The sequence below is a fragment of the Scyliorhinus torazame genome, chromosome 5 (genome assembly GCF_047496885.1).
Source record: "Scyliorhinus torazame isolate Kashiwa2021f chromosome 5, sScyTor2.1, whole genome shotgun sequence".
Taxonomy (NCBI): domain Eukaryota; kingdom Metazoa; phylum Chordata; class Chondrichthyes; order Carcharhiniformes; family Scyliorhinidae; genus Scyliorhinus; species Scyliorhinus torazame.
Window position 1 is genome coordinate 99,721,803 of NC_092711.1, and position 27,762 is coordinate 99,749,564.

Sequence of the window (27,762 nt, forward strand, 5' to 3'; positions counted from 1 at the left end):
GTACATGAGAAGAAAAGGGAATAAAAGAAAATACATAATAGGGCAACACAACATATACAATGTAACTACAAAAGCAATGGCATCGGATGAAGCATACAGGGTGTAGTGTTAATGAAATAAGTCCATAAGAGGGTCATTTAGGAGTCTGGTGACAGTGGGGAAGAAGCTGTTTTTGAGTCTGTTCGTGCGTGTTCTCAGACTTCTGTATCTCCTGCCCGATGGAAGAAGTTGGAAGAGTGGGTAAGCCGGATGGGAGGGATCTTTGATTATACTGCCCGCTTTCTCCAGGCAGCGGGAGGTGTAGATGGAGTCAATGGATGGGAGGCAGGTTCATGTGATGGACTGGGCGGTGTTCACGACTCTCTGAAGTTTCTTGCGGTCCTGGGCTGAGCAGTTGCCATACCAGGCTGTGATGCAGCCTGATAGGATGCTTTCTATGGTGCATCTGTAAAAGTTGGTAAGAGTCAATGTGGACATGCCGAATTTCCTTAGTTTCCTGAGGAAGTATAGGTGCTGTTGTGCTTTCTTGGTGGTAGCGTCGACGTGGGTGGACCAGGACAGATTTTTGGAGATGTGCACCCCTAAGAATTTGAAACTGCTAACCATCTCCACCTCCACCTCCATCTAACCATCTCTGCTAACTTGAAACTGCTAACCATCTCCATCTCCACCTGTTGATGCTGACAGGGGTGTGCAGTACTTTGCTTCCTGAAGTCAATTACCAGCTCTTTAGTTTTGCTGGCATTGAGGGGGAGATTGTTGTCGCTACACCACTCCACTAGGTTCTCTATCTCCTTCCTGTATTCGGACTCATCGTTATTCGAGATCCGGCCCACTATGGTCGTATCGTCAGCAAACTTGTAGATGGAGTTGGAACCAAGTTTTGCCACGCAGTTGTGTGTGTACAGGGAGTAGAGTAGGGGGCTAAGTACGCAGCCATGCGGGGCGCCAGTGTTGAGGACTATTGTGGAGGAGGTGTTGTTGTTCATTCTTACTGATTGTGGTCTGTTGGTCAGAAAATCGAGGATCCAGTTGCAGAGTGGGGAGCCAAGTCCTAGGTTTTGGAGCTTTGATATGAGCTTGGCTGGGATTATGGTGTTGAAGGCGGAGCTGTAGTCAATAAATAGGAGTCTAATGTAAGAGTCCTTGTTTTCGAGATGCTCTAGGGATGAGTGTAGGGCCAGGGAAATGGTTTCTGATGTGGACCGGTTGCAGCGGTATGCGAATTGCAGTGGATCAAGGCGTTCTGGGAGTATGGAAGTGATGCGCTTCATAATCAACCTCTCGAAGCACTTCATTACGACTGAAGTCAGGGCCACTGGTCGGTCGTCATTGAGGCACATTGCCTGGTTCTTCTTTGGTACCGGTATGATTAATACATGATTCATTTATGTTGATTCACATGGGCAGCACGTTAACACTGCTGCTTCACAGCGCCAGGGATCTGGATTCGATTCCCGGCTTGGGTCACTGTCTGTGCAGAGTCAGCACTTTCTCCCCATGTCGGCATAGGTTTCCTCCAGGTCCTCCGGTTTCCTCCCACAAGTCCCAAAAATGTGCTTGTTAGGTGAATTGGACATCCTGAGTTCTCCCTCTGTACCCGAACAGACACTGGAGTGTGGTGACTGGGGAGATTTTCACAGCAACTTCATTGCAGTGTCAGTGTAAGTCTACTTGTGACATTGATAAAGTTTAATAGAATTTATCATAGAATTTACAGCGCAGAAGGAAGCCATTCAGCCCATCGAGTCTGCACTGGCTCTTGGAAAGAGCACCCTACCCAAGGTTAACACCTCCACCCTATCCCCATAACCCAGTAACCCCACCCAACACTAAGGGCAATTTTGGTCACTAAGGGCAATTTATCATGGCCAATCCACCTAACCTGCACATCTTTGGACTGTGGGAGGAAACCGGAGCCCCGGAGGAAACCCACGCACACACGGGGAGGATGTACAGACTCCGCACAGACAGTGACCCAAGCCGGAATCGAACCTGGGACCCTGGAACTGTGAAGCAATTGTGCTATTGTGCTGCCCTTTGCTTATTGTCACAAGTAGGCTTCACTGAAGTTACTGTGAAAAGCCCCTGGTTGCCACATTCCAGCGGCTGTTCGGGGAGGCCAGTTTTATTTATTTGGTTTATTATTTGTTCGATTTTTTTTAAAAAGTGAAACCTTATCCTGCAATTTAATCCATGGAAGTCCAACAGTGGAGATGGAGGCCATTCGACCTATCGAGTCTGCACTCACCCTCTGAAAGAGTACCCTACTTGGGCCTTATCCCTGTAACCTCAGTTAGCCTGCATTAGCACAGTGGGCTAAGTAGCTGGCTTGTAATGCAAAACAATGCCAGCAGCGCAGGTTCAATTCCTGTACTGGCCCCCCCCCGAACAGGTGCAGGAATGTGGCGACTACGGGCTTTTCACAATAACTTCATTGAAGCCTACTTGTGACAAGCTATTATTATTATATCCTTGGACACCAAGGGGTAATTGTAACATGGCCAATCCACCTAACATGCACGTTTTTTCACACCAAGAGGCAATTATAGCATGGCCAATCCACCTAACCTGCAAATCTTTGGACACTGAAGGAGTATTTTTCACACAGCCAATCTACCTAACCTGTGAATCTTTGGACAGTTGGGGTTCTCTGGAAATGTGTTTATTTTCAGGTTATTGGTCCCTATGGAGATTGTAGCAACATTAATATGTCTAGTTCTTGTATGGTACATATTAAATTTATTATTTATGGCTATGCAGTAAAGTTAATTTATAATTATTTCTATTCTGTAAGATAGTACCAAAGCTACATTACATATTTCCAGCCAGTTAGTACAGTAGAGAAGGAGTCCATTCAGCCCCTCAAGTCCATGCTGACTCTGTGCAGAAAATCTCATCAGTCCCATTCCCCCTCTATATCCCCATTCATCTGTAGGTTTATTTCCTTGAATATCCATTTTGGAATTTTTGATCAACTCCTCTTCCACCATCCTTGGAGATGGTGAGTTCCATATAATGATCACTCACTGCCAAAATAAATGATACCTTCAAACCACCTCTGTGTATCTAATGAAGTAATATCTCACACATTCTTGAGCCCACTAAAATGCACTTATAAATTTAGACCAACTACTTGCATGAAGATTTTCAGATCTCTGTGTGCTGAAAAGGAAGTAGTGAGCATGAATCTAGATAAATGGCACCTTGAGAATTGGAAGTGTGTATATCAGGCACAGCAGAGTGAGAATGAACAGAGAGTGTGTGAGACGGTGATTTACAACTTTTGGGGGGAAAGAAAGGAAATAATTTTCCATAGAAACTAAAATTATCTGTTCTGAATTTTTATCCTGGATTTACAGTGATGACTTTTGGAAAAACTATTTTTACAGGATATCAGAAGGGAAGGATTTTCAGACACAAATCTAAAAACAAATGTCATGCTGCGATCTGACACAGCCAATCGATTCATTGAGAGCTGAATATCATCAGATTTTGAATCTAGAGTGCAAAATGTTTCTGTGTCAAAAGATTTTAATCATCAGTGACTGGAAAAGCACCGAGACACACACACGCTCGAACGAGAGTGTTCCAGTGAACTGACTGTGGAAAGAACTTTAACCAGTTACACAGCCTGAAGAAACATCACACCATTCACAGCGAGGAGAAACCATACACATGTTCCATGTGTGGACAATGCTGTAACTGACTGTCAAACCTGGAGAGACACAAGGACACCCACATGATGGAGAAACTGTGGAAATGTAAGGACTGTGGGAAGGGATTTCTGTTCCCGTCTGCTCTTGAAACCCATCGACGCATTCACACTGGAGAGAGACCGTTTACCTGCTCTGCCTGTGGAAAGAGATTCAGTGATTCATCCACCCTGCGAAAACATCAGCATGTGCACACCAAGAAGAGGCCGTTCACCTGCTCTGAGTGTGGGAAGGGATTCAGGGATTCATCACACTTGCTGACACACCAGCCGGTTCACACTGGGGAGAGGCCATTCACCTGCTCTGACTGTGGGAAGGCATTCAGGAATTCAGCACACCTGCAGACACACCAGCGAGTTCACACCGGAGAGAGGCCATTCACCTGCTCTGCATGTGGGAAGGGATTCAGTCAGTCTTGCAACCTGATTGTTCACCAACGCGTTCACACCGGGGAGAGGCCATTCACCTGCCCCGAATGTGGGAAGGGATTCAGCGATCCATCTGCTCTACAGAGACACCAACTTGTTCACACTGGGGAGAAGCCATTCACCTGCTCAGTGTGTGGGAAGGGATTCACTCAATTATCCAACCTGCTGAGACACCGGCGAGTTCACAAGTGATTCCATTGGCTGGATTCTGCTGTTAATCACATTCAGGACTGAACCGTGTTCTTTCTGACAGTTGGTGAAGAGAGAGGATCAGAGAGTTTATTTCTGCTGGACTGGCCGGTTTCATGACTTTGCTTCCAGGGGGCTGATACTATTTGAGCCTGGGAATGCACATTTCCACTCATTCAGCCCATCACGTTCCTGCTGGTTCCGCGAGAACAATTCAGTGAGTCCCATTTCCCTGTATTTTCCACAAGTGTCCTTTCTAAATTATTCCATCATCTCTGTTTCTCCCACACTCATGGGGAGTGTATTCCAGGTCATTACCACTCACTTGAGTGGCAGACAAAACGAAGAGGTTAGGAGGTGGCCACTCTGCCAATCTTGATCATGCTGTCTGTTTGAAAGAGCTACCCAGTTAATCCCTTTTCCCTGCAATTTTCATTTCCTTTCTTTTGGAAAACAGTCTCGCAATGCAGGCAGCGGATTCCAAATCACAAAACTTCACTGTGTTTTCAAACAAATAATTCAGGAGAAAGTGTGTTTGGATTTTCAGAGTATTTAACATGGTGTCAAAGACATGGTCATTTTATAAAATTGAAACATGAATCTTTATTTTTATTTTTTTAAATATATTTTATTGAAATCTTTCGATGACAATTTTTTCCCTTTACAAATCAAACATAAAAAGAAAAAGAAAAATTTAACAGTACATGTAGCATGTTAACCACAGTCTAATAAAAGGTAACTAACCAACATGATAAACTAATCAATTAACATAAACTGAAACTTTCTCATCTTTAATAAAGGTCCATGCTTCTTCCGCCGTTTCGAAGTAGTGATGTCTCTCCTGGTACGTAACCCATAGTCGCGCCGGCTGCAGCATCCCGAACTTCACCTTCTTCTTGTGTAACACCTCCTTGGCTCGATTAAAACTCGCCCTCCTTCTCGCCACCTCCGCACTCCAATCATGGTACACCCGTACCACTGCATTCTCCCATCTACTACACCGTACCTTTTTGGCCCATCTCAGAACTACTTCTCTATCATTGAAGCGGTGAAATCGCACGATTGTCGCCCTAGGTGGTTCTCCCGCCTTTGGTGTCCTCGCCGGGACCCGATGAGCCCCCTCCACTTCTAAGGGGCCCGCAGGGGCCTCAGCTCCCATCAGCGAGCTTAGCATCGTGCTCACGTAAGCCCCGCAGTCCGCTCCTTTCACTCCCTCAGGGAGACCCAGGATCCGAAGGTTCTTCCTTCGTGCTCTGTTTTCTAGGGCCTCAATCCTTTCAATGCACTTTTTGTGGAGCACCTCGTGCGTCTGTGTTTTGATCGCCAGGCCCAGGATCTCGTCCTCATTATCCGTCACCTTCTGCTCCGCCACGCGGAGCTCTGTCTCCTGGGTCCTTTGTGCCTCCTTAAGCCCCTCAATTACCTGTAGCATCGGGGTCAGCACCTCCTTCTTTAGTAGCTCCACACACCGTCTTAAAAATTTGTCTTGATCGGGCCCCCATGTCGCCTGGGCTTTCTCCGCCGCCATCTTGCTTCTTTTTCCTTTCTGTCCCTCTCGTCGAGGATTCCTCGCGATGTAGCCGCCGCCGCCGATATTTTCTTCTTTCGTTGGGGGGGACTCCCTATTAACTCACCCCACACCGGGTTTCGTTGTGCGAAAACTTCCCGTTGGGGCTCTTAAAAGAGCCCAAAGGTCCGTTGGAGCTGGAGCCGCCTAAACGTGCGGCTTAGCTAGTCATCGCCGCAACCGGAAGTCAAAACGTGAATCTTTATTAATGACGAAATGTACCATATACAAATTTGTGGCCAATTGAAAAAAATGCATTTCTTATTACACCTCTCACGACCGCAGGACTTCCCAAAGCATTTTGCAGCCCATGGAGTACTTTTGAAGTGGAGTCACTGTTGCAATGTGGGAAAATGTAGGGAGGCCTGGGGAGTCATTTTTAGTTTTAAAAATCAATCTTGTTCATACTGTATTCATACTGTAATCATTGTTATAAGTAACAAGGTCAAGGAAGCCATTTTATCTCCAATTTCTTTCAGCTGTTTCACATTTAGTAACTCTTCTTTATTTATTTTTTAATAAATATTTTATTGAAAATTTTTGGTCAACCAACACAGTACATTGTGCATCCTTTACACAATATTATAACAACACAAATAACAATGACCTATTTTATAAACAAAAAATGAATAAATAATAAATAACAAAAATGAAAACTAACCCTAATTGGCAACTGCCTTATCGCAAGTAACACTCTCCAAAGATATAATTTAACAGTACAATATATAATTATCTGTCGCAACGACATATACATATTATACAGTATATATTAACAACCCAGAGAGTCCTTCTGGTTCCTCCTCCTCTCTTCCCCCCCCCGGATCCTGGGCTGCTGCTGCTGCCTTCTTTTTTCCATTCCATCTATCTTTCTGCGAGGTATTCGACGAACGGTTGCCACCGCCTGGTGAACCCTTGAGCCGACCCCCTTAGAACGAACTTAATCCGCTCTAGCTTTATAAACCCTACCATACCATTTATCCAGGTCTCCACCCCTGGGGGCTTGGCTTCTTTCCACATTAACAATATCCTGTGCCGGGCTACTAGGGACGCAAATGCCAAAACATCGGCCTCTCTCGCCTCCTGCACTCCCGGCTCTTGTGCAACCCCAAATATAGCCAACCCCCAGCTTGGTTCGACCCGGACCTCCACTACTTTTGAAAGCACCTTTGTCACCCCCATCCAAAACCCCTGTAGTGCCGGGCATGACCAAAACATATGGGTATGATTCGCTGGGCTTCTCGAGCACCTCGCACACCTATCCTCCACCCCAAAAAATTTACTGAGCCGTGCTCCAGTCATATGCGCCCTGTGTAATACCTTAAACTAAATCAGGCTTAGCCTGGCACACGAGGACGACGAGTTTACCCTGCTTAGGGCATCTGCCCACAGCCCCTCCTCGGTCTCCTCCCCCAGCTCTTCTTCCCATTTCCCTTTTAGTTCATCTACCATAGTCTCCCCTTCGTCCCTCATTTCCCTATTTATATCTGACACCTTACCATCCCCCACCCATGTCTTTGAGATCACTCTGTCCTGCACCTCTTGTGTCGGGAGCTGCGGGAATTCCCTCACCTGTTGCCTCGCAAAAGCCCTCAGTTGCATATACCTGAATGCATTCCCTTGGGGCAACCCATATTTCTCGGTCAGCGCTCCCAGACTCGCAAACTTCCCATCCACAAACAGATCTTTCAGTTGCGTTATTCCTGCTCTTTGCCACATTCCATATCCCCATCCATTCCCCCCGGGGCAAACCTATGGTTATTTCTTATCGGGGACCCCCCCAAGGCTCCAGTCTTTCCCCTATGCCGTCTCCACTGTCCCCAAATCTTCAGTGTAGCCACCACCACCGGGCTTGTGGTGTAGTTCCTCGGTGAGAACGGCAATGGGGCTGTCACCATAGCCTGCAGGCTAGTCCCCCTACAGGACGCCCTCTCTAATCTCTTCCACACCGCTCCCTCCTCCTCTCCCATCCACTTACTCACCATTGAAATATTAGCGGCCCAATAATACTCACTTAGGCTCGGTAGTGCCAGCCCCCCCCCTATCCCTGCTACGCTGTAAGAATCCCTTCCTCACTCTCGGGGTCTTCCCGGCCCACACAAAACCCATGATGCTCTTTTCAATCCCTTTAAAAAAAGCCTTCGTGATCACCACCGGGAGGCACTGAAACACAAAGAGGAATCTCGGGAGGACCACCATCTTAACCGCCTGCACCCTCCCTGCCATTGACAGGGATACCATATCCCATCTTTTGAAATCCTGCTCCATTTGTTCCACCAACCGCGTTAAATTTAACCTATGCAATGTGCCCCAATTCTTGGCTATCTGGATCCCCAGGTAACGAAAGTCCCTTGTTACCGTCCTCAACGGTAGGTCCTCTATTTCTCTACTCTGCTCCCCTGGATGCACCACAAACAACTCACTTTTTCCCATGTTCAATTTATACCCTGAAAAATCCCCAAACTCCCCAAGTATCCGCATTATTTCTGGCATCCCCTCCGCCGGGTCGGCCACGTATAGTAGCAAATCGTCCGCATACAAAGATACCCGGTGCTCTTCTCCTCCTCTAAGTACTCCCCTCCACTTCTTGGAACCCCTCAACGCTAGCGCCAGGGGCTCAATCGCCAGTGCAAACAATAATGGGGACAGAGGGCATCCCTGCCTTGTCCCTCTATGGAGCCGAAAATATGCAGATCCCCGTCCATTCGTGACCACGCTCGCCATCGGGGCCCTATACAACAGCTGCACCCATCTAACATACCCCTCTCCAAAACCAAATCTCCTCAACACCTCCCACAAATAATCCCACTCCACTCTATCAAATGCTTTCTCGGCATCCATCGCCACTACTATCTCCGTTTCCCCCTCTGGTGGGGCCATCATCATTACCCCTAACAGCCTCCGTATATTCGTGTTCAGCTGTCTCCCCTTCACAAACCCAGTTTGGTCCTCGTGGACCAATAGAGTGAACACATTCCTCTATTCTCATTGCCATTACCTTGGCCAGGATCTTGGCATCTACATTTAGGAGGGAAATAGGTCTATAGGACCCGCGTTGTAGCGGGTCCTTTTCCTTCTTTAAGAGAAGCGATATCGTTGCTTCAGACATAGTCGGGGGCAGTTGTCCCCTTTCCTTTGCCTCATTAAAGGTCCTCGTCAATACCGGGGCGAGCAAGTCCACATATTTTCTATAGAATTCGACTGGGAATCCATCCGGTCCCGGGGCCTTTCCCGCCTGCATGCTCCTAATTCCTTTCACCACTTCTTCTACCTCGATCTGTGCTCCCAGTCCCACCCTTTCCTGCTCTTCCACCTTGGGAAATTCCAGCCGATCCAAGAAGCCCATCATTCTCTCCCTCCCATCCGGGGGTTGAGCTTCATATATTTTTTTATAAAATGTCTTGAACACTCCATTCACTCTCTCCGCTCCCCGCTCCATCTCTCCTTCCTCATCCCTCACTCCCCCTATTTCCCTCGCTGCTCCCCTTTTCCTCAATTGGTGTGCCAGCAACCTGCTCGCCTTCTCCCCATATTTGTACTGTCCACTCTGTGCCTTCCTCCATTGTGCCTCTGCAGTGCCCGTAGTCAGCAAGTCAAATTCTACATGTAGTCTTTGCCTTTCCCTGTACAGTCCCTCCTCCGGTGCTTCCGCATATTGTCTGTCCACCCTCAAAAGTTCTTGCAGCAACCGCTCCCGTTCCTTACTCTCCTGCTTCCCTTTATGTGCCCTTATTGATATCAGCTCCCCTCTAACCACCGCCTTCAACGCCTCCCAGACCACTCCCACCTGGACCTCCCCATTATCATTGAGTTCCAAGTACTTTTCAATGCACCCCCTCACCCTTAGACACACCCCCTCATCTGCCATTAGTCCCATGTCCATTCTCCAGGGTGGGCGCCCTCCTGTTTCCTCCCCTATCTCCAAGTCTACCCAGTGTGGAGCGTGATCCAAAATGGCTATAGCCGTATACTCCGGTCCCCTCACCTTCGGGATCAACGCCCTTCCCAGCACAAAAAAGTCTATTCGCGAGTAGACTTTATGGACATAGGAGAAAAACGAGAACTCCTTACTCCTAGGTCTGCTAAATCTCCACGGGTCTACACCTCCCATCTGTCCATAAAACCTTTACGTACCTTGGCTGCTGCCGGCCTCCTTCCAGTCCTGGACTTTGACCTATCCAGCCCTGGTTCCAACACCGTATTAAAATCTCCCCCCATCATCAGCTTTCCCATCTCTAGGTCCTGAATGCGTCCTAGCATCCAAAACAAAGAACAAAGAAATGTACAGCACAGGAACAGGCCCTTCGGCCCTCCACGCCCGTGCCGACCATACTGCCCGACTAAACTACAATCTTCTACACTTCCTGGGTCCGTATCCTTCTATTCCCATCCTATTCATATATTTGTCAAGATGCCCCTTAAATGTCCCTATCGTCCCTGCTTCCACTACCTTCTCCGGTAGCGAGTTCCAGGCACCCACTACCCTCTGCGTAAAAAACTTGCCTCATACATCTACTCTAAACCTTGCCCCTCTCACCTTAAACCTATGCCCCCTAGTAATTGACCCCTCTACCCTGGGGAAAAGCCTCTGACTATCCACTCTGTCTATACCCCTCATAATTTTGTATACCTCTATCAGGTCGCCCCTCAACCTCCTTCGTTCCAGTGAGAACAAACCGAGTTTATTCAATCGCTCCTCATAGCTTATGCCCTCCATACCAGGCAACATTCTGGTAAATCTCTTCTGCACCCTCTCTAAAGCCTCCACATCCTTCTGGTAGTGTGGCGACCAGAATTGAACACTATACTCCAAGTGTGGCCTAACTAAGGTTCTATACAGCTGCAACATGACTTGCCAATTCTTATACTCAATGCCCCGGCCAATGAAGGCAAGCATGCCGTATGCCTTCTTGACTACCTTCTCCACCTGTTTTGCCCCTTTCAATGACCTGTGGACCTGTACTCCTAGATCTCTTTGACTTTCAATACTCTTGAGGGTTCTACCATTCACTGTATATTCCCTAACTGCATTAGACCTTCCAAAATGCATTACCTCACATATGTCCGGATTAAACTCCATCTGCCATCTCTCCGCCCAAGTCGCCAGATAATCTAAATCCTGCTGTATCCTCAGACAGTCCTCATCGCTATCCGCAATTCCACCAACCTTTGTGTCGTCTGCAAACTTACGAATCAGACCAGTTACATTTTCCTCCAAATCATTTATATATACTACAAACAGCAAAGGTCCCAACACTGATCCCTGTGGAACACCACTGGTCACAGCCCTCCAATTAGAAAAGCATCCCTCCATTACTACCCTCTGCCTTCTATGGCCTAGCCAGTTCTGTATCCACCTTGCCAGTTCACCCCTGATCCCGTGTGACTTCACCTTTTGTACTAGTCTACCATGAGGGACCTTGTCAAAGGCCTTACTGAAGTCCATATAGACAACATCTACTGCCCTACCTGCATCAATCATCTTAGTGACCTCCTCGAAAAACTCTATCAAGTTAGTGAGACACGACCTCCCCTTCACAAAACCGTGCTGCCTCTCACTAATACGTCCATTTGCTTCCAAATGGGAGTAGATCCTGTCTCGAAGAATTCTCTCCAGTAATTTCCCTACCACTGAAGTAAGGCTCACCGGCCTGTAGTTCCCAGGATTATCCTTGCTACCCTTCTTAAACAGAGGAACAACATTGGCTATTCTCCAGTCCTCCGGGACATCCCCTGAAGACAGCGAGGATCCAAAGATTTCTGTGAAGGCCACAGCAATTTCCTCTCCAGCCTCCTTCAGTATTCTGGGGTAGATCCCATCAGGCCCTGGGGACTTATCTACCTTAATATTTTTTAAGACACCCAACACCTCGTCTTTTTGGATCACAATGTGACCCAGGCTATCTACACCCCCTTCTCCAGACTCAACATCTACCAATTCCTTCTCTTTGGTGAATCCGCCTCATAAAATTGGCATCATCCCAGTTCGGGGCATATACGTTTACCAAAACCACCGTCTCCCCCTGTAGTTTGCCACTCACCATCACGTATCGGCCCCCGTTATCCGCCATTATAGTCTTTGCCTCGAACATTACCCGCTTCCCCACTAATATAGCCACCCCCCTGTTTTAGCCCCGAATGGAACACCTGCCCCACCCATCCTTTGTGTAGCCTAACCTGGTCTATCAGTTTCAGGTGCGTTTCCTGTAACATAACCACATCCGCCTTAAGTTTCTTAAGGTGTGCGAGTACCCGTGCCCTCTTTATCGGCCCGTTCAGCCCTCTCACGTTCCACGTGATCAGCCGGGTTGGGGGGCTTCCTACCCCCCCCATCCTTGTCGATTAGCCATCCCCTTTTTCCAGCTCCTCACCCAGTTCCCACGCAGCTGTATCTTCCCCCAGGCGGTGCCCCCCCCGCCCATCCCCTCCCATACCAGCTTCCCCCTCTCCCCAGCAGCAGCAACCCAGTAATTCCCCCCTCCCCGCTAGATCCCCCGCTAGCGTAATTACTCCCCCCATGTTGCTCCCAGAAGTCAGCGAACTCTGGCCGACCTCGGCTTCCCCCCATGACCTCGGCTCGCACCGTGCGACGCCCCCTCCTTCCTGCTTCTCTATTCCCGCCATGATTATCATAGCGCGGGAACCAAGCCCGTGCTTCTCCCTGGGCCCCGCCCCCAATGGCCAACGCCCCATCTCCTCCACCTCCCCTCCTCCCCCCATCACCACCTGTGGAAGAGAGAAAAGTTACCACATCGCAGGATTAGTACATAAAACTCCTCTTTCCCCCCTTTTTAACCCCCCTCTTTGCCCCCCACATTCGCCCCACCACTTTGTTCAAACGTTCTTTTTAATAACCCGCTCATTCCAGTTTTTCTTCCACAACAAAAGTCCACACTTCATCCGCCGTCTCAAAGTAGTGGTGCCTCCCTCGATATGTGACCCACAGTCTTGCCGGTTGCAGCATTCCAAATTTTATCTTCTTTTTATGAAGCACCGCCTTGGCCCGATTAAAGCTCGCCCTCCTTCTCGCCACCTCCGCACTCCAGTCTTGATAAACGCGGATCACCGCGTTCTCCCATTTACTGCTCCGAGTTTTCTTTGCCCATCTAAGGACCATTTCTCTATCCTTAAAACGGAGGAATCTCACCACTATGGCTCTGGGAATTTCTCCTGGTCTCGGTCCTCGCGCCATCACTCGGTATGCTCCCTCCACCTCCAACGGACCCGCCGGGGCCTCCGCTCCCATTAACGAGTGCAGCATTGTGCTCACATATGCCCCGACGTCCGCTCCCTCCGCACCTTCAGGAAGACCAAGAATCCTCAGGTTGTTCCTCCTTGCGTTGTTCTCCAGTGCCTCCAACCTTTCCACACATCGTTTCTGATGTGCCTCATGCGTCTCCGTCTTCACCACCAGGCCCTGTATGTCGTCCTCATTCTCGGCTGCCTTTGCCTTCACGACCCGAAGCTCCCGCTCCTGGGTCTTTTGTTCCTCCTTTAGCCCTTCGATCGCCTGTAGTATCGGGGCCAACAGCTCTTTCTTCATTTCCTTTTTGAGCTCTTCCACACAGCATTTCAAGAACTCTTGTTGTTCAGGGCCCCATGTTAAACTGCCACCTTCCGACACCATCTTGGTTTTTGCTTGCCTTCCTTGCCGCTGTTCTAAAGGATCCACTGCAATCCGGCCACTTTCTCCTTTTTTCATCCGTATCCAGGGGGGATTCCCTTCTGGTTTACCGCACAGTGTTTTTAGCCGTCAAAATTGCCGTTGGGGCTCCTATCAAGAGCCCAAAAGTCCGTTTCACCGGGAGCTGCCGAAACGTGCGACTCAGCTGGTCATCGCCGCACCCGGAAGTCCCTAACTCTTCTTTATTAACTATAGATTGAACTACATAAAGTCACTGATGATGAAGGTGATAATTACGTTTTCACAGTAACTTCATTGCAGTGTTAAACAGAAATTGAACTGGACCAGCCACATTAATACTGTGGCTACCAGGGCAGGTCAAAGGCGAGGAAAACTATGGCAAGTAACTCACCGCCTGACCCCTCAAAGGCTGTCTACCATCTACAAGGCACAAGTAAGTGTAATGGAATACTCTCCACTTGCCTGGATGAGTGCAGCTCCAACAGCACTCAATAAGCTTGACTCCATCCAGGACAAAGCATTCCGCTTGATTGCTCCATCTTCCTCAAAAATTCAAACCCTGCACCACCGACAGAAAGTAGCAACCTTGTGTACCTTGACAAGATCACTGCAGTAACTCACCAAGGTTCCTTTGGCAGCACCTTCCAAACCCACAACCCCTACCATCTAGAAGTACAAGAGCAGCAGATACCTGGGAACCCCACCACCTGGAGGTTCCCTCCAAGTCACTCACCATCCTAAATTGGAAATATGTCCCCGTTCTTTCACTGTCGCTGAGCAAAATCCTGAAACTCCCTCCCTCACAGCACAGTGGGTGTACCTACACCTGAAGGACTGCAGCGGTTCAAGATGGCAGCTCATTACCACTCTCTGAAGGGCAACTAGGGATGGGTAATAAATGCTGACCTAACCAACGATGCCCACATCCCATAAAAATGAATTTTAAAAATATAAGCCTATTTGTGACAATAAGAAAGATTACTAGATTATTATTAGTAATGAACCTTGATTCGGCGATGCTGAGTGCTGCAAAACCCAAAACCCATTGTGCTACATTAGATGTGATCCGCAATTGGATAATATTTGTTAAGCAATTCTGACTGTTGTAAGAATTACGCTGGCACCCAATTTAAGATTATCATTTGGGCTTTCAGAGTGGTTCTAGAAGCTACATCTGTGTTCCAGAAGCTACATCTGTGACTACACAGAGCCCTGATCAATGCAGACCGAAGAAGCTGGAAACTCATATGCTTGCTTGAACTGAACAAAATAATGACAGGTGTGTTCCATTGGCTGGATTGCGGGTTTGGGATGTGGAGCAAGGCCAGCAGCGCGGGTTCAATCCTGATACCGGCTGAGGTTATTCAGGAAGGCCCCTCCTTCTCAACCTTGCCCCTCGTCTGGGATGTGGTGATCCTCAGGTTAAATCACCACCAGTCATCTCTCCCCCTCAAAGGGGAAAGCAGCCTATGGTCATCTGGGTTGATGGCAATTTTACATGGCTCGTTCCACAGGAAATGCCCTGATACAATCAGAGTCAACCTGCCTGGTTTGAATTTAAACAAAGCTTGTCTCATCAGTTAACTGGTGCACTCTCCATAGCAATGCCTCTCCATGGCAATGTCTCTCCACGGCAATGCCTCCCCATGGCAACACCTCTACCAATCAGAGTCCACTTATCAACAAATCAACACTCTCTTCTCATGAAGTTTAAATTGTTGTTCCCTTTACATTTTCTATTCTTGCGAATGTCCTAATGAGTGGAAGATGAAAAGCTTCAACTCTTTTCTCGATTACTGTTTTCATTACCTACCAGTCTGTAATGCTTGAGTAAGAAGTGAGCCTTCATTGAGTTACAATTAACTAATCAGTAGTTATAGTGAAAGGCTCACTTTTATTTGTTGTAAAAATGTAAAAGCCTAATTGTTGTGTATGTAAAGAATGTGCAATGAGGATAAATGTACTGGCAAGAGAGACCTTCCAACTCTGATTAACCTCAACATTTGAAACGGTATGAATAAGGAATTGTACAGAATCAGATAAAGGGATATTATGAAACAGTTCAATTGTATTCCTGTCCAAGATAATGAGAGATGGTGATTCAAGTAATTACCATCCAGTCATAAATTAATCTAGTGATCAAATTGAACAATTTTCATGTTGCAACAAGCCCAACTCTTGCCTTTGCCAATGTGTCGCATAGGAGACTGTTAAATAAGTTTAAGAGCCCATGGTGTTAAGGGTAAGATCCTGGCATAGATAGGGGATTGGCTGACTGGCAGAAGGCAGAGAGTGGTGATAAAGGGGTCTTTTTCAGGATGGCCACCGGTGACTAGTGGTTAGCCTAGGGTCTGTGCTGGGACCACAAATTTTCACAATGTACATTAATAATCTGGAAGAAGGAACTGAAGGCACTGTTTGCAGATGATAAGATCTGTAGAGGGACAGATTGTATTGAGGGGGGCTGCAGAAGGATTTGGATAGGCTAGGAGAGTGAGCGAAAAGTGGCAGCTGGAATACAATGTGGAAAAGTGTGAGGTTATGCACTTTGGAAGGAGGAATTTAGGAATAGACTATTTTTTAAATGGGAAAATGCTTATGAAATCAGAAGCACAAAGGGACTTGGGAGTCCTTATTCAGGATTCTCTTAAGGTTAATGCGCAGGTTCAGTCGGCAGTTAGAAGGCAAATGCAATGTTAGCATTCATGTCAAGAGGAAAGAATACAAGACCAGGGATGTACTTCTGAGTCTGTATAAAATCTGATCAGACCCCATTTTGAGTATTGTGAGCAGTTTTGGGCCCATGTCTAAGGACGGATGTGCTGGCCTTGGAAAGTGTCCAGAAAAGGTTCACAAGAATGATCCCTGGAATGAAGAGCTTCTTGTATGAGGAATGGTTGAGGACTCTGGGTCTGTACTCGTTGGAGTTTAGAAGGATGAGAGGGGATCTTATTGAAACTTCTAGGGTACTGCGAGGCCTGGATAGAATGGACGTGGTGAGGATGTTTCCACTTGTAGGAAAAACTAGAACCAGTGGACACCATCTCAGACTAAAGGGACGATCCTTTAAAACAAAGATGAAGAGGAATTTCTTCAGCCCGAGGGTGGTGAATCTGTGGAACTCAATGCCGCAGAAAGCTATGGAGGTCAAATCACTGAGTGCATTTAAGACAGCGATAGATAGATTCTTGATTAACAAGGGGATCAGGGGTATGGAGAGAAGGCAGGAGAATGGGGATGAGAAAAATATCAGACATAATTGAATGGTGGAGCAGACTCGATGGGCTGAGTTGCCTAATTCTGCTCCTATGTCTTATGGTGAGCTCATGGTCACTTTGGAGGATAAAATAGAGGTTCCAAAGGTCTTGTTAGCCAAGTGCTAAAGACTACCGAGGCTACGTTCCACAGAAATTGCTGTCAGAGAAGGAGCCTGAGAGGGTTAGGTTTCTACAGATTGGTCACCTGCATGACGTTGTGAAGGTCAATATCTCAAAGTTGTTCAGTAAACCTTTATCTTTGAATAAACTTATTTATCTTGGGGATCACTGCACAATGTTCAGTGCCATTCACACCTCCTCAGATACTCAAGCAGTTCATTTCCAAATGCAACAAGACCTGGACAATATCCAGACTTGGGTTGATAAGTGGAAAGTAACATTCAAGCCAGTCAAGTGCCAGGCAATGGCCATTTCCAACAAGAGAGAATCTAACCAATGCCCCTTGACATTCAATGGCATTACCACCTCTGAACAGTGCTAACCACCATGCTACCCATAAGTGTAATGCAATACTCTGCCTTTGCCTGAGTGGAGCTCCCAACAACAGGCAAGAAGCTTGACACCATCCAGGACAAAGCAGCCCACTTGATTGGTACCCCATCCACAACATTCACTCCTTCCACTACTAACAAACAGTGGCAATGGTGTGTAACATCTACAATATGCACTGGTGAAACTCACCAAAGCTCCTTACACAACACCTTCCAAACCCCCAACCACGACCATCCAGTAGGACAAAGACAACAGATATATGAAAACACCATCACCTGGAAGTTCACCTCCAAATCACTCACCATCCTAACTTGGAAATATATTACCATTCCTTCACTGTCACTGGAACTCCCTCCCTAAGAGTACTGTGTGTGTACCAACACTTCAGGTACTTCAGGGGTTCAAGAAGGAAGCTCACCACCAACTTCTTGAGGTCACGTAGGGATGAGCGATAAATGTTGGCCAAGCCCGTTAATGCACATCCCTTGAATAAATAAAAATTAAATAATAATGAACTTTATTAGTGTCATAAGTAGGCTTACATTACACTGGAATGAAGTTACTGTGAAAATCCCCTAGTTGCCACACTCCGGTGCCAGTTCGGGTACACTGAGGGAGAATTCACCTAACAAGCATCTTTGGGACTTGTGGGAGAAAGCTGGAGCGCCCGGAGGAAATCCACGCAGACACTGGGATAACGTGTAGACTCCGCACAGACAATGACCCAAGCCAGGAATCTAACCTGGGACCCTGGTGCTGTGAAGCAGCAGTGCTAACCACTGTGTTACCATGCCACCACCTTTCACTTAAACTGTCCTGGGTATAGACAAGGCAGCCATCTTGAATCCTACCCCTGCCATTTCACATTATCCAATTCATATCCAGGTGATAAATACCTACGATTACCTTTCTCACAAGTCCCTATTATTTCTGCAGCAATTATAAATCGACCAGGCTGCTTCTGTTAGGTGACATTTAAACTACTAAGTACAACCGTGACTTACTACGCTTATTTTGCTTATCTCCAGACAAGCTAATTCTACATCTGAGACGTAATTCTACATCTAATCAAGGGCTGGTTAGCACAGGGCTAAATCGCTGGCTTTGAAAGCAGACCAATGCAGGCCAGCAGCATGGTTCAGTTCCCGTACCAGCCTCCCCAAACAGGTGCCGGAATGTGGCGACTAGGGGATTTTCACAGTAACTACATTGAAGCCCACTTGTGACAATAAGTGATTTTCATTTCATTTCATTTTCACATCTTCATCTTCTGAGCCAGGATAATTTCTCACGACTGTGTTGATCTCAAATGTGATCAACAGAACATACCCTTTCATCTCGTCCTATCCTCTGTGAAGTCAACTACCCCGCAATATTCAGTTTCCAGCCTCAGCAACTTTGCAAACACATCCCTGTATTGGCTGCGATACCATGCACATTTATTTCTATCTCTGCCATCAGTTCATCTATATTATTACAAATACTGGTGTATTCAGATGGAGAGCATTTAAATCTCTTTCTATCCTGTTTCCCTACTTTGACCCTCTGTTGCATCATTATATTTGTACATATCTGATAACTCTGGTTATCATTGCCTGTATTGCTACTTTGACTATTGCCTTGTCTTTGTTCGTTAAATTTGGAGGGTATTACTTTTTTGTTCGCTATTTAATTCCAATCTAAGATGCTCATGCTCCCAGAGGAGAACCTCTTGCTGTATGCTACCGATGTTGCTGGCAACAACATCTACCACAATAACTACGCCAACCCTCTCCTTCTCTGTATTCTATGGAGCAGATCCCCCACCATTCATAATGCGGACTTAAGCGTTTTACATCTGTGGTTCAAATTATAATCGGACCACGAAAGATGAATTTGTATTCAACAATATCTCGTCGTAATGGCGATTTGATTACCCAGCATGCACTGAGACGGTGAATATGCCCTAACTTCACTACGGGCGTTAATTGCGCAGGCGCACTACCGCTCATGCTGGAGCGTGCGCAGTGCGGGTGTTGGCAGTGGGCGGATGGGGTGATGTTGGAGTCGCAGGAAGAGCAGAAAGTGATTGGAGACAGCAGGTGAGTGAGGTTAAATGGAGGCGGTGGGCGAGAGGGGAGGCTTCATAAACACCTGGGGCAGGAAGGGAAGCTTTAATAAAACCGGATGGAGGCCTTATACCACAAATGAAAAGCTCGAGGTCCCGTGTTTGGACCGATTATGCAGCCGCCATCTTGTTCAATAGACGAAGTTGGGGCCATCTTTATAGGGGGCACTGGGCAGCAGAGCGCATGCACGGCCGCCATCTTTATTGGGGCCAATAGGATCCGCCCATGAGACCAGGGTGGAGTCGGTCAATCTTACTATCGTGGGAATAGGCGGCCCTGTTGGTGATGTGAATGTGTGCTCAGAATCTCGGTTTGGGAATTAGTAAATAGTTTACTTCAGCCTCAGACAATCCCCAGGGAGAGGGCTGGAGTCAGTGGCTAAGGAGTTTGTACTGGGGACTGAAGGCAAAGATCTCGCTCTGCCCCATATTCAAATAGAGGAAATCCAATACAGTCAGGCAAGTCACGAAGATGACCTGGTCCATCTAGAAGGTGCAGTTTTAGGGTTTGGGAAATTGTACTTCAGTTGTAGGTTTATAAAATACTTCTCCATCGCTCTGTGTCTCCCACACCTTTTCCTGTCCCTCTGTTCCCATTCTCGCTCTGTGTCTCTCACTTCCCCTCGCTGCTTCTCTTATCACAAAATTCTCTACCCCATAGGGTTGTGGGTGTACCATCATTGAATATATTTAAGGCTGAGATGGAGGGAATTGAGGGCGGCATGGTAGCACAGTGGTTAGCACTGTTGCTTCACAGCGCCATGGTCCCACGTTCGATTCACGCTTGTTCTCCCTGTGTCGGCGTGGGTTTCCTCCCACAAGTTCCAAATACGTGCTATTCGGGGAACATTGTGAATTCTCCCTCTCTGTACTCCAACAGGCACCGGGCTTTTCACAGTAACTTCATTTGAAGCCTACTTGTGACAATAAGCGATTTTCATTTTCATTCATTTCATGTGGCGACGAGGGACTTTTCACAGTAACGTCATTGCAGTGTTATAATGCGGATTAGCCTACTTGTGACAATAGTACAGATTATTATTGTTTTGGTCTCTTGGGAAGTCAAAAGGATCTGGGGAACTGATGGGAAAGTGGAGTTGAAGATTAAGATCAGCCATGATTGTGCTGGATGGTGGAACAGGCTCGACGGGCCAAATGTTCTACTTCTCCTATTATGTTGTTACAGAGGGCAGAGTCTTGTCTCGGTCCACAACGGTGGCAAGTTCCCTTCACTGAAAGACATGAATGAACCAGTTGGTTTTCTGCAAAAATCCAGCAGCTTTCCTGGTCATTGTTTTCCTAGTGCCGGCCCCACAAATGACCAGATTCATTCAGCTCAATTTCAGAACCTGCCTTTGTGTTTTAGTGGGTTTTTTCTCACTCCCTATTTTCTGTTTCAAATCAATTTCACAGAATACTCGAAAGGGAGGATTTGCAATCAAGAAACACAAAGCAAACCACGTCATAATCGGACGCAGTTCCCCATTTAGTTGTAAACTGAATATCGATGAATTTTTAACATGGAAGAAAACGGCAACATTCACACTGAGGAGAAACCCTGGAAATGTGGAGACAGTGAGGAGGGATTTGGATCCCCATCTGAGTTGGAATCTCATCGACGCAGTCACACTGGGGATAGGCCGTTCACCTGTTTTGCGTGTGGGAAGGGATTCGCTCGATCATCCAACCTGCTGCAACACCAGCGGGTTCACACTGTGGAGAGAACATTCACCTGTCCACAGTGTGGGAAGGGATTCACTCAATCCTCCCAGCTGCTGAGACACCAGCGAGTTCATAGTGGGGAGAAACCATTCATCTGCCCCGAGTGTGGGAAGGGATTCACTCGCACATCAGGGCTGCTGACGCACCAGCGAGTTCACACTGGGGAGAGGCCATTCACCTGCTCCAAGTGTGGAAAGGGATTCACTCAGTCATCCAACCTGCTGAAACACCAGCGAATTCACACCGAGGAGAGACCTTTCAAATGCCCAGACTGTGGGCAGTACTATAAAAGTTCCCTGGACCTAATGCGTCATCAAATTGTTCACACTGATGAGAGACCGTTCAAGTGCTCTCACTGTGGGTCTGGGTTCAGGCGATCAGAAGAACTCACTGTGCACCTACGAATTCACACGGGGGAAAGACCATTCACCTGCTCAGAGTGTTTGAAGCGATTCACTCAGTCATCTGCACTGCTGACGCACCAGCGAGTCCACACTGGGGAGAGACCATTCCCTTGCTCAGAGTGTGGGAAGAGATTCACTGATTTATCCACCCTGCTGAAACACCAGAGTGTTCACACTGATGAGAGACCTTTTAAATGCTCGGACTGTGTAAAGTGCTATAAAAGTCATCGGCAACTGATGTATCATCAACGTGTTCACACCACTGAGAGATCATTTAAATGTCTAGACTGCGAGAAGTGCTACAAAAGTTCTGGGGAACTGATCCGCCATCAACGCGTTCACACTGACGAGAGACCATTCAAGTGCTCTTACTGCGAGACAGGTTTCAGGGGACCAGAACAACTCACTGCGCACCAGAGAATTCACACTGGGGAGAGGCCATTCACCTGCTCCAAATGTGGGAGGGGATTCACTCAGTCATCCACACTGCTGCGACACCAGCGAGTTCACACTGGGGAGAGACCATTCGCCTGCCCAGAGTGTGGGAAGGGATTTACTACCTCATCCACCCTCTGCAAACACCAGCATGTTCACAATGAACAACAGTGATTGGATTTTGTGATTAATCATATCCACACTGAACCATGTTTATTAGGGTCTGTTTCTGCTGATGTTAGTAAACTCCAGCCCATATATCTTCACTAATATTGTAGATAATGGTCAAATAAATCAGTTTTGTGCTAAACACAGTGTGTTGAGTCTCAAACACAACTTAGTTCTTTTTGGAGTGTTCTCCCTCTCCCCCGTCTCCTCCATCCTCACCTCCAACAACAAGTGTGAGGAGCTCATGGAGTTTCTTTGTCACCAAGGTTGAGACAATCTGATCAGCTGCCTCTGCTGCTTCCCTCCCACTAACCCACCAGGCCAAACTATTTCTACATTTCCTCAAAGTCTGAGCCCTGAACTACATCTTTCTCCAGTTTCTCTATCTCCTTCCCTCTCAGAGCTCACCTTGTCCATGAGACCCACCTTCTGCTCCTTTGACCCTATCCTCAGAAAAATGCTGACTATCCAACTTCTCCATGTGACTGATATCCTTAGTGATTCTCTCTTAAATTCACTATCATCAATCATCCTTTTTTTAAAAAAGTGTTCATCCCACCACCTTTGCAAACTAGCACCCCATCTCCAACCTGCCTTTCCAAAATTCTTTTCATCTGTGTCCCCCGAGGATCTGTCCTCGGCCACTCCTATTTCCCATCTCCACGCTGCCACAAGGTGACATCATCCAAAAGCACATTGTTAGTTTTCACATGGACACTGACAACACCCAGCTCTACCTCACTCCCATCCCTCTCCATTCCTCCACTGTTACTAAATTATCAAACTGCTTATCCCACATCCAGTACTGAATGAGCAGAAAATTCTTCCAATTAAATATCGGGAAGATCAAAGCCATTGTCTTCAGTCCCCATTAGAAATGCCGTTCCCTAACTCCCGAGTCCATCCCTCTCCCTGCGAACTGTCTGAGACTGAAGCACACTCTGCGCAATCTCCGTGTCAGATTTGACCCCAAGATGAGTTTCTGACCCCATATCCACACCATCACTAATATCAGATATTTCAATCTCCATAATGTCACCTGTGTCCATCCCCACCCCCAGCTCATCTGCTGCTGAAACCCTCATCCATGCCCCTGTTACCTTTGACTTGATGATTCCAATACATTCCTGTCCAGCCTCTCACATTCACCCCACACGGAAACGTGAGATCATCCAAAACTCTGCTGCCTGAGTGCTTTCTCACACCAAGTCCTGTTCACCATCAGCCCTGTGCTCACTGACTTTGCTCCTGGTCTGGTAATGCCTCAATTTAAAAATTCACATCCTTGTTTCAAATTCCTCCCTGGCCTCGCCCCTCCCTATGTCTGTAATCTCCAGTTGTGCTCTCTCTCGGAGATGTTTGCACTCTTCTCATTCTGGCCTCTTCACATCTCCGATTTTTAAAAAAATGTTTTTTATTGGATTTTTGTACAGAGTATATTTCACCGTTATGTACACAGGATATTTGTATATACATGTAAGTAGGCATCCGTTTGTGCCGGCGAGGCACTTCCGGAGGGCAATCCTCAAGTGGGCCTGGTGCCGGTGATGGCCCTCGCTTCTCCCGGTCGGATTTTGCCGCCGTTGTCTTTCGTGCACGCTGCCGCTGCAGCCGGCCCTCCCGTCCTCCGCCTGTATTCTCCTTTTTCTCTGTTCCTGTGGATGTCAGGTTGGTTAACGTCCCCCCCCCCCCCCCCATACCTCCCTGGCTCGCCTCTATTGTTCCCTATCCCTTCCGTCCTCTCACCCCACCCCCGCGGTTCGCCTTTCGTGCCTCTTAGAATGAGTTGTTCTCCCACCCACCCCCCCAATCTCTCGTTCTATCTCACCCTCTCATGCTTTGGCTGCTTTCCCCTGGTTCCTGGCTATTCTTCTCCTTGTTTGTTGGCCACAAACGAGTCCCGGAACAATCGGGTGAATGGCTCCCACGTTCTGTGGAAGAGGTCGTCTGACACTCGGATGGCGTATTAAATTTTCTCCATTAGGAGAGATTCCGAGAGGTTGGACAGCCAGTCTGCTGCTTGCGGTGGTGCTGCTGACCGCCAGCCGAACAGGATTCTACGGCAGGTGATCAGGGAGGCAAAGGCAAGGGCATCCGCCCTCCTCCCCAGGAATAGATCTGGCCGGTCTAAAACCCTGAAGACCGCCACTTTCGGGCATGGCTCCACCCTCACCCCCACCACTTTGGACATTTCCTCGCAGAAAGCTGTCCAGTACTCCACAAGTCTGGGGCAAGACCAGAACATGTGGGCATGGTTGGCCGGGCCTCCTTGGCACCGTTCACATCTATCGTCCACTTCCGGGAAGAACCTACTCATAAGAATTCTTGTTAAGTGGGCTCCATATACCATTTTTAGTTGCGTCAGGCTGAGCCTTGCGCAGGTGGAGGTGGAGTTGACCCTATGCAGTGCTTCGCTCCAGAGTCCCCATCCTATCTCGATCCCCAGGTCCTCCTCCCATTTCCTTCTTGTTGCGTCCAGTATGGTGTCGGCCCCTTCTACCAGTCGGTTGTACATGTCGCTGCAGTTTCCTCTCTCTAATATGCTTGTGTCCAGTAACTCTTCCAGTAATGTCTGCCGTGGCGGTTGTGGGTAAGTCCTTGTCTCCTTTCGTAGCAAGTTTCTCAGCTGCAGATACCTTAAGCTCGTTCCCCCTGGTCATCTGGAATTTCTCCGTCAGTTCATCCAGTGTCGCAACCCTGCTGTTGGTGTATAGGTCCCTGAGTGTCAGTGTCCCCTCGTCCTGTCTCCACATTTTGAAAGTGGTGTCGGTCAGTGCTGGTGTGAACCTATGGTTGTTACAGATGGGAGCTTTGTCTGGCATTTTGGTCAGGCCAAATTGCTGCCGTAGCTGGTTCCAGGACTGGAGGGTGGCTATCACCACCGGGCTGCTGGAGTGTTTTTTGGGTGGGGATTGGAGTGCCACCGTGGCGAGGGCCCAGAAGGAGGTCCCCTTACAGGAGGCTTCCTCTGCGCGCACCCACTCGGCTGCTGGCTCCTTGATCCATCCCCTTACTCGCTCGGCCGTCGCCGCCCAGTGGTAAAATTGTAGGTTTGGGAGGGCTAGCCCTCCCCTTGATTTTGTTTTTCGTAAGACCTTCTTTGTGATCCTAGCATTCTTTCCCCCCCCCCTCCCCCCCATACGAACGCCATGATTACTTTGTCTACTGCTTGGAAAAAGGCCTTGGGGGTGTAGATCGGGATGGCCCTGAGTAGGAAGAGGTACCTCACATCTCTGATTTTAATAACTCCACCATTCATGGCAAGACTTGGGTATGAAACTCTGAAATTCACTCCCTAGAAGCTCCATCTCTCTCCTGATTAAAGGTGGTTGTTAAATCTGCCTCTCCAATCATGTGTTTGTCCATCTGTTCAAATATCTCCCGATGTGACTCAGTGCCAATGTTTTACTTCATGAGTTTCCCCTGAAACACATTGGGATGTTTTATTACATTAATCATGTTGTATAAATACAAGTTGTTGCTGTTTCATGACAGCCAGTTAAAGCAGAGTAAGATTCCACAAACAGCAGTCAGATGAGTAACTGATGTTTTTTCGTGCTGTCAGTTAAAACAGGAATGTAGGTCCCACTGCAGCAGGAGAACTCCCCGGTGAACAGGATGTGTTGTTGAGCTCTCCTGAGCTGAGAGTGGAGCTGATTGAGCTGTCAGGCATGTTGTGTATCCGGTGTACACAAGTTACAAACCTTATCTCATACTTTTAATGTTCTCAGTAAGTACACAGTCCATGCAAACCAATGGGTGAAATGTGGTCAGACAACCCACACTCTCAAACCAAGTGACCGACACCATCCAATACAACGTCTATGGATTTCTCTTCAATTCCCCAGACCTTTGTCACACTGTGAGCCACTTCAAAGCTCTTGCTCTCCCAATATAACTCTGGTTGCTAAGCAATAGTCTAGATTTTCTAAACCCGTAAATTTGCTTTACTTTCTGTATACTGTCAATGGCAGAACCCTGAGGAACATTAACATACAGAGGGATCTGGGTGTGCAGGTCCACAGTTCCCTAAAAGTGGTAACACAGGTGGCCAAGGTGATTAAGAAGGCTTATGGTCTGCTTGCCTTCATCGGCCGGGGCATTGATGTTTGAAACCTTTTGGAACAGGGAGCAAGGATTCCTATCTTGACTTTGGAATCGCTCATGCTAGTTGTGTCCGAATGAATCGAGATATTTCCGACTGCAAATCCTTCCATTCCAATCCATTGTAAACACATCAATCAAAGCCATCACTGCCAGGACAGGATAGTAATTTGAAACTGATATTCTAGTTATCACACAACATTCTCTCCTTCAATAATCTCTCCCTCAATGTTAACAAAACGAAGGAGATTGTCATCAACTTCAGGAAGCGTAGTGGAGAACATGCCCCTGTCTACATCAATGGGAATGAAGTAGAAAGGGTCGCGAGCTTCAAGTTTTTAGATGTCCAGATTACCAACAACCTGTCCTGCTCTCCCCACCCTCAATGCCGACACTCTAGTTAAGAAAGCCCACCAACGACTACTTTCTCAGAAGACTGAGGAAACTTGGTATGTCAGCTTACGGCTCTCACCAACTTTTAAAAATACACCATAGGAAAGCACTCTTTCGGGTTGTATCTTAGCTTGGTATGGTGTATGGTTCCTGCTCTGCTCAAGACTGCAGGAAAGTACAAACGGTTGTGAATGTAGCCCAATCCATCATGCAAACCAGCCTCCCATCCATTGACTCTGTCTACAATTCACGCTGCCTCGGAAAGGCAGCCAGCATAATTAAGGACCCCACACATCCGGGACATACTCTCTTCCACCATCTTCCATCAGGAAAAAGGATACAAAAGTTTGAGGTCAAGTATCAACCGACTCAAGAACAGCTTCTTCCCTGCTGCCATCAATCAGACTTTTGAATGGACCTACAACGTATTAAGTTGATCTTTTCTCTGCACCCTAGCTATGATTTGACATTACATTTTGTAGTCTCTCCTTCCTTCCCTATGTATGGTATGCATTGTCTGTATAGCAAGAAACAATACTTTTCACTGTATACTAATACATGACAATAATAACCCACATCTAATTCTCCTCTCTCTAAACTATCCACAGACTTCCTCCTATCAATTGTAGCCCTAATTCTTTTGGCCATCCTCCAAATTTTGCCCCGTTCTCCTCCCCAATGCTGCTGACTCTCGGATTCTATTTCACACTCAGCTATTACCTCCCTAATATGTCACTCTGATGTCTAAATCTTAACACCTGAATTTAACAATTTTTGCTGAACGGGAGTCATAATTAATTCCAGTGACGACCCACATGAATTTTCTGTCCGGGTGGGTTCACTGCGCCATCTCCCGACCACCTATCCCCCAGTGCCAGGAGTTCAGACACTGGCTTCCAAACGAGCAATGGCGGCTCCAGCTCCCACAAGCCTGGGAAATCGCCCCATTCACCGCGCGGATGTGCGCATGTTCACCGTAAGAAGGGCTGCGCATGTGCGGAGATTTGTGCTTTCTATTGGTCAACAGTTGGGTGTGATTTGGAGTCAAAGTGGCTCCAAGCGACATAACGTCCGCTTTCCCATTGTCTTTGTGCGGGGCATTGACCAATGGCAATTG

At 47.4% G+C, this 27,762-nt stretch overlaps 1 protein-coding gene and 1 long non-coding RNA gene across 3 annotated transcripts in view; both read left to right on the forward strand.

The window, feature by feature from the left end:
* Positions 1–27,762, forward strand: part of LOC140419167 (uncharacterized) — a 415,920-nt gene that overhangs the window by 84,061 nt on the left and 304,097 nt on the right. The window lies entirely within an intron of this gene.
* On the forward strand, positions 13,683–22,290 carry LOC140419145 (uncharacterized). Of its 2 annotated transcripts, none has more exons than XM_072502910.1 (2): positions 13,683–14,821; positions 20,833–22,290. In XM_072502910.1, the coding sequence occupies exon 2, from the start codon at positions 20,940–20,942 to the stop codon at positions 22,152–22,154; it is 1,215 nt and encodes a 404-aa protein (XP_072359011.1). In that variant the 5' UTR covers positions 13,683–14,821; positions 20,833–20,939; the 3' UTR covers positions 22,155–22,290. The 2 variants fall into 2 exon arrangements, with proteins under 2 accessions (XP_072359011.1, XP_072359010.1); XM_072502909.1 differs by lacking the exon at positions 13,683–14,821 and adding an exon at positions 19,319–19,393.